A 12,325-nucleotide genomic window follows, 5' to 3' on the forward strand; every position below is an offset into this window, starting at 1 on the left:
CTTGTGGAAGATGGGCTTCTAGAGTTTGGCTACTTCCTCCTTCTTGGTAGAAAGTGGCTGAAAAAAAGCGATCCAACCATTTTCTCAACCGCATCAAGCTTTCTTCTTCCACTTTCATTTCAAAATAAACTCCTCGCCTCTTTTTTACACTTTACACCAACTTTATTGAATGGATGCACGATATATTAAACTATAAAAATTTTGAAGTTTTAAGTGAGCTGGAGATACAGTACAGTATGTTTACACACGAACTGGTACTGTGACAGGTAGAGGAAGTCGGTGGATGCTGGATGAGCTCTCCCAGTGCCACACGACTGAAGCGGCAGAAAAAAGCACTACAGTAATGTACTGTACTCGGAAAAAAGTGCACAATACAAAATCTAATGTACAGCCATGTACGGATTTTTTTCAACATCCCGAAAAGCATGTTTGTATCTACCATTTTTCGCAACACGAATGTTCGCAAGTAGGGGAGCGTCTGTATCCCAACAATCAGTATCAATTATTATTTTTAGTAGTGAATGGTCAATAGATAATCCATCATAATGTGATGATAATGTGGTCAACTGATGAGTAGAAAATACATAATTATCAGAATTTATCTTAACGCGGTACTAGGAATCAAATGGACTAAACAATTTCAAAGCAGGGGAGTATTTCCAACGCTGCATCGCTCACATTTTTGTTTTGTTTTCCTTTTTTCATTTATTGTTTAGCGTATTCATCATATTTAGCCTTATCCTGTCCTATAGTCAGGAAAAGAGAGTTTTTAAAATGCTATAATTTTTAGGGGTGCTTGACCCCCCCCCCCAAAACGGTCAGATTACACCAATGTTCACAACCCCAACTAGTAGTACACAAGTAGGCTTTATATAGAGTACTATATTATTCATGAGCTATAATAGCCTTGTTGTAATGAATGTTTATTGTTCACTGATAGCTGTGACCAGGGCAGAGTTGTGATTTAGATGTTGGTTTTATTGGATCTCCCCATGTATACCAACACACCTATTAGTCATCTGAAAGTGAAAGATTAGTCATGTTAGTGTTGTTGAAATTCTAATGTATTACCTGTAAAGCTTATCATTGTGCTATTGATGTTATATTTGAATTTATAACAAATATTCTATGTTCCTTTTAGCATTATTAAAGATTTCTCACGCCGATTTTTAAGTCTTTAAAACAAATGAACGCTATATCGATTGCAAATATCGGTTATCAGCCTCCTCTATAAACCACTCATCAGAATCGGTTTCGGCCCTGAAAAACCCATTTTGGTTGATCTTAAGTACACACTTCCGCTAATTGGCTCCCTTTGAGCGATATATATGGCTCATGAGCCAAATATGGCTTTTTTCATGAGATCATGTTGCACGGAGATAAAACGGAAAGAGTTGATACAAATCATCAAATATTTTGGTGTAGTGTACATAGGACACCATTTAAACTAGTTTACAGTCAAGGTATCACAACAAACGAACCAGTTATGCCTATAAATCGCTAAATATTCCTTCAAATGGAATCCCATTAAACAATCTTTGTTCTTTGTTGAGAGACTTTATGATGAAAACCCACACGACAAACTTTAACCCAAAACAAACTTTTTAACCAGAAGCTCTAGCGAATCACAGAGAGAAATAGATTTTATCAAATCATCAAACATCACACCTTGAAAAAAAATTGTGTTAAGGAATTAGCTTTTGTCTGGAGAGCGTGTTTTGCGGATTTGTTGAATTTTGTCTTAAATCATATGGTGTGGCTCTCTCCAAATAAATAAATCAAAATTGTGCTTTTGTGGTTCTTTGGGTCAAAAAAAAGGTTCCTGACTCCTGCCCTAAAAACACAATTTAAGTCACTACACTGAGACTGAACGAGTGACATAAATTATGCCGCTAATCTTCCTTCCAGCACCAAAAATGTAATCAACAGATTTCTTGTTTCTCTAGTCAAGTCATGTTATTTGTATAGCCCTTAATCACCAAAATTATTAAAGGGCTGTACAGAGCACTTCTCCAATATCCCCTTTTCTGAAATTACTCAATCTTCTACTTGTCAGGACTTTAGTGACACATGGTCAAAATAAACTGCACCTAATCAGGTAATCAAATTCCTTTACCACAAGCTCTGTTTTATTTTGTTTGTCTTCAATGCGATTTGTTTTCCATCAGCGGAGATGAAAACGATTGCGGGACTAACGTGGCCGCCGCGGTGGCATTATTAGGCTTTTATAGCCTTTGGGCCGAGGCTAATCAAAGCTTGTCATTTCCCCATCAAAGGTGTCAAAGCTTTCTATTTACCGCGATACAAGTGAGAGTGGCCAATAAGGAGCTGCCATTTTTGACTGGACCAGCGTTTTTTGCAGATACTCCATCGATCGCAACACTGACATGGAGCGTTTTTTTAATGTGGACGCATTGAGCGGCGTCATCAGCACGGCCAAACTCCTGGACCGCGAGGCCAACGCGCTGCATAACCTTACTGTCCTTGCCATACAAACAGGTGAGACTTTCTCAGGCAAAATAAGACATCTTCTGCTTTTCTTCTATGTTGTTCAAGTCGCAAAGTCCGGCTTTTTCTGGCCTATTAGATTGATTGATTTTTTTTTTTTTCTTGATGCCAATGATCTTTGACAGAACGCTTTATTTGTAGAATCGCTTGGCATTTTCTTTAATAAGGTAGCGTTTATCATGAATAGTTCTTGATTGGAGCTTGCTAAGTGTCTATTTTAATTGACACTCAAGGAGAGAAAACATCAATGTATTTTGAACTTGCAAGACAAGATAGGACCATACAAAGAAAAATATTCAACCTGCCCTGTACAGATCTGGCTCGAAAGACAAAATAAATAAAGTTTTAATTTAACAGACACTCCAAATAAAAAGAGTAGACATCAATGAATTTTGAGCTTCAAGGAGAAAAAGAAAGGACAGTACCGAAATTATCATGATGCAAAATTCCAAATTTGTTCACAAGGTCCGACCCGAGTACTTTTTTGAAAATACATCTCCTCGTTTACAATCCCCCTGTACGGTGTAGGAATTGAGAAAAGAAAAATGGTGTGGCTCAGCGTGAAAATGATGTAAACAGTGAATAATGCTCAAATAATGAGCAACAGCGCACCACAATAGTCAAGACAGGGGACTGGCACCCTATACAATCTCCCTTGCAGGTGTCCTGTAGTAAAATATGGATCATCTTATCAGCTATTGTATTTATTTCTTTTGCATGTGTTAATGTATTCACTTTGTGGGTTACTTTGCATTGTTTGAACAAGGGAAGACATGACATTATGAAAACTTTATTATGATATATATTCCTGTCAATTTTTAATGTGAGCGCTTGTTATTGCTCAGTCGTGTTTTACTGGATTACAGCGAGAAAAGTCAAGTCAAGTTTAGTCATGTATATTCGTATAGCCCTTAATCACAAGGTGTCTCAAAGGGCTGTAAGAACTACAAATTATTAAAGGCAGTTGGCGTAAGCACAGGCAGCGGCACTTGCAAACGGTTATTGGCCCTCACCCAGGGCACCACCCGTATCTCTGCCGTTGCGTGGTATTGTGATTGTGTTATGTGGTTCTGGCTGGCAGGCCGGGCAGCAAAGCCAAGCCCAGTTATTGTCTGCTGTGCACGATAGGAACCATTTAGGCCCCTGCAAAGCAGCAACAGAGCGCTAGCGTCAAACTGGAATCGCTTTTCGATAACTGATGGTGCCACTGTTCAGAGCTCTCTCCTCTATTCAAAGATCTCTGTAATTTATTGGAAAATGATCATTTTTCAAAGTGCAGGGGTAACAGCCACATGCCATGCAGAGTTTTGGAATACGTTGAATGATTTTGTTTTGCTAAGTCTGAGTTAACCAGATTAAGCCATTTGACACACTGTATTTCCTCGTTCTGTTCAGAGGACCCGAAGCAAATCGGAAAAGGCGTAGCCATTATCGAGGTCTTGGACATTAATGACAACGCACCCATCTTCGCCGTCGACTACCAGGCGGTGGTTTGCGAAAATGCCACGCCAGGAACGGTACGTGCTGCAATTTTTCCCAAAGCGCCGTCTGCGCATGGTTGGGGCAGCGCTCTCGGCCGTGCCAGAACCTTTTGCAAAAATGTCTCGTGGACTTCACTTTCTGATGTAAATGTATGGGTGAAAAAAAATCTTTAAGGGATGGCTGAATTGATATTTGGATCAATGTTGAAGTGATCTTTTCATTTCTTGCCAGAGAGAGGGATTAATGGATGTCGTAAAAGGAGGAGGTTAATATAAAAGGTTTGAAAGAGTAAGGATTTTGATCATGGTTTAAAAACTTGGATGGGTTTTGTTTGCGTCATGCATGTGTATATTGAATAATTTGCAGGGTTCATACACTTTGTTCATTGCAAAATCAAGCACTTTCAGGGCCAATTTTAAATTTTTCCAGTATCTTCAAACGTTAAAATCCAGCGCTAATCAAAAGAACATTTTTTGTTGTTATTTTTGATGACTAAAGTGGCTATTTTGCTGCTAGTACATACTTTGTGCTATTTTGAGCTGTTCTTACATATGATCTAAGATCTTTTAGTGTCTTGGATCTTTTAATTTATTTTCAGGGATCACCTGCAGAACATCTGGACTTACTAATATCTAACAAATTACTAAATAATTACTTAATAATTTGGTGCATAATGTTAAAAAATCATTGATAATATATCATTAAAAAATAATAATTCTGAGGAGCCATTTGGGAGCAGGTTCTTCTCAGTAAATCGAGCCAAAAGAGCCAGTTTTCTAAATAGAACCATCTTGGGTGAGACCAGTAGGGCGCGGTGGTACTTCACATGACAAGCCCACTTATGACTGAGAGCAAGCGTGCCGACGTCATTTTCAACACACTTTTTTGAGAAAAAAAAATCTCATTTATTGCATGTTCCATTGAGTCAGACTGCCAAGAAGCATGGCAATGGCAACAATTTCAAGCATTACCAGGCACTTAACCCAAAATTCAAGCATTTTCCTGACCTTGAAAACACAAGATTAAATTTCAAGCAGTTTTAAGGATTTCAAGCACTTGTAACAACCCTGAATTTAAAATTGTTTTAACTATTCAGAGACATTTGCATAAAAAAGTTACGACTGTAGTTAGCATGCAGCCATCTTTACTAGCTCTGTTCCCGTTGCACTTGTTGAATTTGGTCTGTGTTAAAAGTCGTTTTACAAAAGAGTCCGATAAGTGAGGTGGAAATTGTTCTATCAGGACAAAGAATATTTATGAGAGTAAACAAAGCTGATGTGGGCTGTGGACGTGATAAAAAGACTGCTATTGGCCGAATGGTGTCAATTAAAGGTCAGAGAGTGTTGGGGCGAAACAAACGGATTACAAGAAGGAACCTAGAACGAACAGACATGCTTTAAGGTGGATGCATTTTTATCTGTCGACATTGTCATGTGTTTTTGAGTCAATATTTTACATGGTTGGATTCTCTGGACTGTCTTGGATGCAACAAAGCCAATTATGTGTTCAAATCCGTTGAATTTGAACACAGCCAGGGGAAGCAATTGATGAGTTACGCTGGCTTTATAGTTTTCGGATAACTTGATACAGACTGATCGTGATGTTTTTGTTATGAGTAAGCACAGGGGGAAAGTTTAATCTTTCCAATGATATGTGGCATGACATATTTCAGTGACTGGGGAAATCGTGAAGACATGTATATCAAAAGTCGGGCGGGTCGCTTGCAGGCTGTCTGTATGTTAAAGGGTTAAAATAAAGTCCCAAGGGATAGCTAGATGCCCTGGAGCCATACTGGGGGCCACCATTCTCCCCTTGGCGAGGTGAAGGCAATCGGCTTGCAATGTCGTCATCAGTCGGGGCTATTTTTATTTCACAAGTGGAGAGAATCGTAAAGACAAGACTGCCTCGAGTGTATTCAGGGACGGGGCAATACAAAGAACATAGCTTTGTCGCCGCCAGTTGTTCTTGGCTTTTAGTTGACGTAATGACACCAGCACATACCGTAGAAGATTTCTTGATGAAACGTTGCCACCGGATTCAACAGGGGCACAGGGAAACGGGGGTAGCTGATATTTAAATTGAAGAACACGGACAGAATAACAAGTAGTTGCTACCCGGTCTAGGCCGCTGCTGCCGCTGATGCAATCAGAATTCTGCTTTTTAATTACATAATTGAACTACGCGCCACTCGGGTAATGGCCGTGTCCCTCGCTTCTTCCGCCCACTGGCTTTCGCATTTACCGGACATCACAAAAATGAAGTAACACCTCACGTCTAGCATCCCGGACGCTGACGTGGAGCTACCCAGAGGTACCTGGCTTCAGCGCTGTTAGGGCAGACAGAGACACAAAAGCCTGCGGGAAGCGGAGAGGAGGTGGACTCGCCATCTATGTGAACACGAGGTGGTGTAACCCTGGGCACAAAGATTTCCATCTGCTGCAGGGACGTCAAACTTTTGGCCTAGCGTGTGACGTCATCCACTCCGCTGTTGCTAAACTACAACACAGCACCCCGAGGCCATCCTGTTAATCTGTTAATAAACAACAAAAGGATACTGCTGGAAGTGTGAATTTCCCTATGAATGAAAGATGAGTAATGATGAAGTAATGATGAATAAAGTATCTATCTATCTATCTATCTATCTATCTATCTATCTATCTATCTAATATGCTCTGAGTAATACGTAGTGAGTAATATTGCTCACCGGTCGGCAGGGTGGTGTGAGCGTGTGGTTGGCGGCAGTAGAATAACTTATTAAGGGTATCTGGTGCCACTCAGCTTTCTCACATCCCTTTTTCCACTTAATCTTTGGCAAAATCTACAACAGTGGTGGGCAAACTATGGCTTGTGGGCCACATATGAAATAAATAAATAAATACATGAAAATAACTACCCCAAAAAATGTCAAAAAATTTTGTTTTCTCTTTTTTCTCTTTCTTTCACGCTTTCTTTATTTCTTTTTTACTTTCACCTCTATTCACTCCCTTTCTTTCCCTTACTCTTTCTCGTGCTCACTCTTATTCCCTCCCTTTCTCTTTCTGTCTCTTTATCTTTTCTCATGTTTTAATTTTCTTTCTCTTTTTTATCTCTCTCTCTTTCCTTTTTTCTTCCTTTCCCCCTTTCTCTATTTGCTCTTTATTTTCTCTCTCTCATTTCTTTTTCTCTTTTTCTCTCTTTAATCTCTCAATATGTCTCCCTCCCCCCTTTTCTCCCGCTCTTTTTGTCTCTCTTTTTGTTTCTGTTCCGGCCCCTGTGAGATTTTTTATTCTAACATGTGGGACCCAGCTAAAATTAGTTAGACACCCTTGATTTATCCATCCATTATCTGCACCGCTTATCCTCAGTAGGGTTGCAAGGGTGCTGGAGCCCATCCCAGCAATCTTCGGGCAGTGGGCAGGGGACACCCTGAACTGGTTGCCAGCCAGTCACAGGGCACACAGAGACAGACAACTCACTCGCTCATTTATACCTAGGGACAATTTGGACCGGCCAATTAACCTAACATGCATCTTTTTGGAATGTAAGAGGAAACCAGAGTGCCTGGAGGAAACCCACGCAAGCACAGGGAGAACATGCAAACTCTGCACAGTAAGGCTGGCAGCCGGACCTCAGAACTGTGCCGCGGACGCGCTATCCACTCAGCCGACTTGATTTAGTTTATTTATATTTAGATTTGTTATTATTGACGGAATGTGTATTTAGAGGATGACTTTCATCCCCCGAGCAAATTATCCGCCTGATTAGTCGTCACAAAGCCGCCCGCTTGCCTGAGAGACGGCAAGCAAAGGCCTTTCACATCAGCTGTTCTTTGGCTGAATACTTCATTGCGGATAGGAGATTTCAACGCACATCAGCTTTGGTGCTGCGCAAATGACATCAATAGCTTTAAAGTGTGAACGTGCAAGTACGCACCACCTCCTCCATTTTCATAACACATGAATGGCGGCTCTGGGTGAGCCGTCACCAGACTAAGACGTTCGAGCCAATGTTCCCTCTAAGCCGCTCGCGTGTGCAATTTCCCACCGCCGGGTGGGGTTACTGGAGAGGCGGGCCTAATGGAGGAGATTGTCTTCACTGTTGAAATGGTGGATGGATGCACTTTGTAAGTAACTTATAGTACATTTCTGCCTTTCTGCCTCTAACAGCGCCACACATCGGTAGAAGCACTACAGTACTGTCTTGTACTCGGGAAAACGTGCACAATATGAACTCTAACTTACAGCAACGGCCAAGTATTGTTCGACGTCCCAAAAAAAGTGTTCGTATCTACCGTTTTTTGTAACTTGAATGTTCTTAAGTAGGGGAGCGTCTGTTTTTTTTTTTTTTAATATTTTCATATTGGCAATGTTTATCAAGATTCAACCCAAAAGATTGAATTGTTGACAATATGTTGAAAGTGGAGTTTACATTTCCAATATATTTTTTGTTCATAAAAAAAAATAAAATGGAATGTATTTCTCTTTCTTTTTTGTTTTGTATAAAAAGTATGAATAAAATATGATATTTGGATAAGGTGGTAGTAAAAGAGTATATTACATATTTTCAGGTGTATTGCATACATATTTTTATTTTTGTTATTGTCAAGTTAAATGACAAACACCTGGATTATTGTATTGTTTTATATTATCCAACATTTTCTTTTTATGAGCACTATTTTTCGATTTGTCCAAAACTTCAATATTTGAATAAGGCAGAGGAAATTAAAAATTTTGTTAAGAAATCCTATGATTGATTAATCAAAAAAATTATCGACCAATGTATCTATGAGGAAAATAATCATTAGTTGCAGCTCCAGTCTCCACACTTGGGATTGATGTTGCTCACTGTTATTCCAAGCGATCTTCACAGACCTTTCGTGATTGCTCCGACTCGTGGAAGGTTACAGGGAACATTGCTCATGGCTAATTTTGGAGACAGATACGCAACAAGGTTTGGAGATGCGTACTGTGTATGCCATGGCAGCTGTGGTCTTCAGCATTATGTCAAACTTTCCCCTGTATGCATTCATAATCAATGGCAAAAGTCGGCCACTCGCTTTTTACTGGAAGGCATCGGCTTACGGCGAACACCGCCGCCACTGCCACCGCCTCTGCTCTGCCTAGCGCTCTGTTTTGTGTTACGCAGTAATCCCGAGAAAACATCAAAGCAAGAATATATTTGCTGGAAGGTCACCACTTTGATTCTTGATTCTCCTCCAATCACGCACAAACGCTTCCTTTATCACAGCAAATTCAAAGAAAGCACTTGTCCCTCCCCACAATGCGAGATTTGTTTGTCGTGTTCCAAATGTGTACAAAGAACAAGCGCAAGCAACTCAAAGAAATCCAATTTTAGGAATTTTGGGATCTTGAAAAATTGGATTACATTGCCTTAAATGTTGACAGCTTTCAATTTTCAGGCCTAAGCTAATATATAAATCAGGGTTCTTCAACCTTTTTCAAGCGCCAAGCTACTTTTTGTTACCTTTTAGCGCAAAGGGCACCCCCTTTGATATGAAATTCAAAAATAGAAACCAAGCTAGACATGTAACAAACACCTCACTAATATACTGTACATATTTGCAAACGTTCATATTACAAGACATTAGCAAAATAATAATAATAATAATGATAATAACAATAATTAAAAATAATAACCCATATTTAGCTAGCAAGTGTTTAATTGACCTGTGAAAAAACCCTAGTGATCCTCAAAGACCTTTATTATTTTCCTGTACCCTGTAAATACCATGTTTTTGTAACGCTTTATTAAAGCGTTATATTTGGACACTGCTTGAGCTCCGCACGCAACCGTTCCACAGCTTTACTCTACATACAGAAGAGTAAATCTTTTTTAATGTTGTGCAGACATGAAGATATTTTAGATAATTTGCTTCCCTAAAATTATTATTCTAATCTCCCCAGCCTTCATGCCGATGCGTAGACTGAAGTTTACGTTTTGGTGTTTTAGGTGATCCAGACAGTCAGCGCAGTGGACAAGGACGAGCCTCAGAGTGCTGACCCTTTCCACTTTGCCTTGGACACAACAGTGGTGGGAAACCTCAATTTCACCCTACGGGACAACAAAGGTGAGCTTGGATCTTCAAGGGCGGAACCACTGGAGACAATAGGTCTTATCAACTCCGCCACAGCTGTTGCCCTTTTTTCTATTGGCTTCAGTCAATCAGAGATTTGGCCTATGTCAATCCACGGTTTGGCCTCTGTCAATCCAAGATTTGGCCACCAACAATCCAAATTTTGCCTCACCCGTTTAAAGATTTGGCCTCAGTTAATCCAAGATTTGGACCCAGTCAGTCCTTGATTTGCCCACAGTTAATCCAAGATTTAGGCTGTCTCCTTCCTCCCACTTCCCCTCGCTCTTTGCCCTAGCACTCGGTTCTGCGTGTGCATGTGTAAGTGCAATGTGTCCCGATACTCTCAAGACCGAAGGAGAAGTGCCCTTCAACACCTAAAATAACCCCTTCAGATGGAAGGAGGTCAGGAGCTGACTTAGAACAAAGTGACTTCCCAGAAGACTTTGCGAATTTTCAATATCAACAAACATGGCTGGAAAGGAACTGCACAAACGTAAGTAGTTTTCCACAATTAAGCACGTTGTCCAAATATGGCGACATTTCTAAAGCATATGTGATGCTGGCCAATAGAGGGCTCTTACAGCCATAAGAATAACATGTCAGGTTTCTGTATCTATTCACTATTAAATAATTATCCAGAACACATTCTATAATTTCCTGTCTCACGTCAAGTTGCATTGGCCTATTAATGATAATAATAATAATAATGCATTTTATTTAAAAGCGCCTTTCAGGCCACCCAAGGACACTGTACAGACAATGAAAAAATACAATTTAAAAAGTTGTAAGCGAAATAATAAATAAAAACAAGACATAAAATCATAAAAACATAGAAAATGGAGAAGCTATGTGTTGTGGGCAGTCCTGAACAGGTGTGTTTTTAGACGGGACTTAAAAGTGGAGAGAGGTGTGCAGTTTTGGAGGTCCGGAGGTAGATTGTTCCAAAGCTTGGGAGCAGCGCAACTGAAGGCTCTGGCTCCCATGGTGCTCAGGTGGGCAGGGGGCACTGACAGTCGGAGGGAGGACGAGGATCTGAGGGAGCGAGTGGGGACGTGCACCTGGAGAAGGTCGGACAGGTAAGGAGGAGCCAGGTTGTGAATGGCCATATATGTATATAGGATCAGTTTGTAGCTGATGCGATGCTGAACAGGAAGCCAGTGTAGCTGTTGGAGAACGGGGGTGATGTGCTGCTGGGAAGCTGTTTTTGTGATGATGCGAGCAGAGGCGTTTTGAACCAGCTGAATTTTATGGAGGGACTTTTGAGGAAGGCCGAAGAGGAGAGCATTGCAGTAGTCAAGGCGGGATGTGACAAGACTGTGGACGAGAATAGCAGTGGTGCGGGGGGTGAGGGAAGGGCGGAGTCTGGTAATATTGCGGAGGTGGAAATAAGCAGTGCGGGTGATGGTGTTGATATGTGAGTGGAAGGTAAGCATGCTATCCAGGATGACACCCAGACTCTTGACCTGGGGGGAGGGGGACACTAAGGAGCTGTCGATGTTGTTACTGAGCAAGTTGTGTCTAAAGAGGTCATGTGGGCTAATGTTTCAGGGACTGTGAAGCAAACCAAAGCCCTGATCAAATTCAGGGCCACAAAACGACTGTGGGGGTGAGTAGCCTAACCTGAAGTGTTGCAACCACATTGTGATAATGCATTAACCCACTCTAATGTCATCGGACCGCTATCAAAGCGATCTGCCCGGAGGGGAGAATCACAGGACAACAGGCATCAAAAACATAGGAAAACTTAAAAATGAAATACAAGGTAATCCAAAATTCTACTTGATCTATGTCATTCTAACATGCTGTCGTTATGTAGATCCTATTTCAAATACATACACGATATATAGCATTACAGTGTCATGTTATGGTGTGTGTTGTGATTGCAGAACCTAAAAATGCCCAAAATTAGATCAGACACTTGTGATAGGGAACGGACGGCATCAAACTGGCATTATTATGAGGCCATGCATGCAGTTCTCGGTTGGTGGTGTCATTCACCCTACCAGAAGGCACAAAACCACCAATGTTAGGGGCCGGTCACACAGCCGTTTGCGGCTGAATCACAGCTAAAATTTAGCGGGTTTTTTTTGCCCGTGGTTGCCCGCGATGGAAAATGCGCAAAATTGGCCAACCCGCTGTTCATCGGTGGTATGCCCGCAAAACAGACGCCGGCGACTGTTCCGCTTCCTCATCGCGTCATTTCCGCGTCATTTTCTCGTGTGGACCACGGGTATAAAAGCTCCCGAGCCGGTGTTGTGCCCA

General features: G+C 41.1%; 1 protein-coding gene across 2 annotated transcripts in view; it reads left to right on the plus strand.

Annotated features, from left to right (window-relative positions):
- Nucleotides 1–12,325, plus strand: part of cdh7a (cadherin 7a) — a 101,154-nt gene that overhangs the window by 68,770 nt on the left and 20,059 nt on the right. For both annotated transcript variants that reach the window (XM_088321960.1, XM_088321959.1), the window contains 3 exons: nt 2,363–2,499; nt 3,904–4,025; nt 9,940–10,057. In XM_088321960.1, the coding sequence (XP_088178086.1) occupies nt 2,363–2,499; nt 3,904–4,025; nt 9,940–10,057 (377 nt within the window). The remainder of the gene's footprint in view (nt 1–2,362; nt 2,500–3,903; nt 4,026–9,939; nt 10,058–12,325) is intronic.

This window comes from Urocampus carinirostris, chromosome 18 (assembly GCF_059441175.1).
Source record: "Urocampus carinirostris isolate Australia breed hairy pipefish chromosome 18, RoL_Ucar_1.0, whole genome shotgun sequence".
In the NCBI taxonomy this organism is placed as follows: Eukaryota; Metazoa; Chordata; class Actinopteri; order Syngnathiformes; family Syngnathidae; genus Urocampus; species Urocampus carinirostris.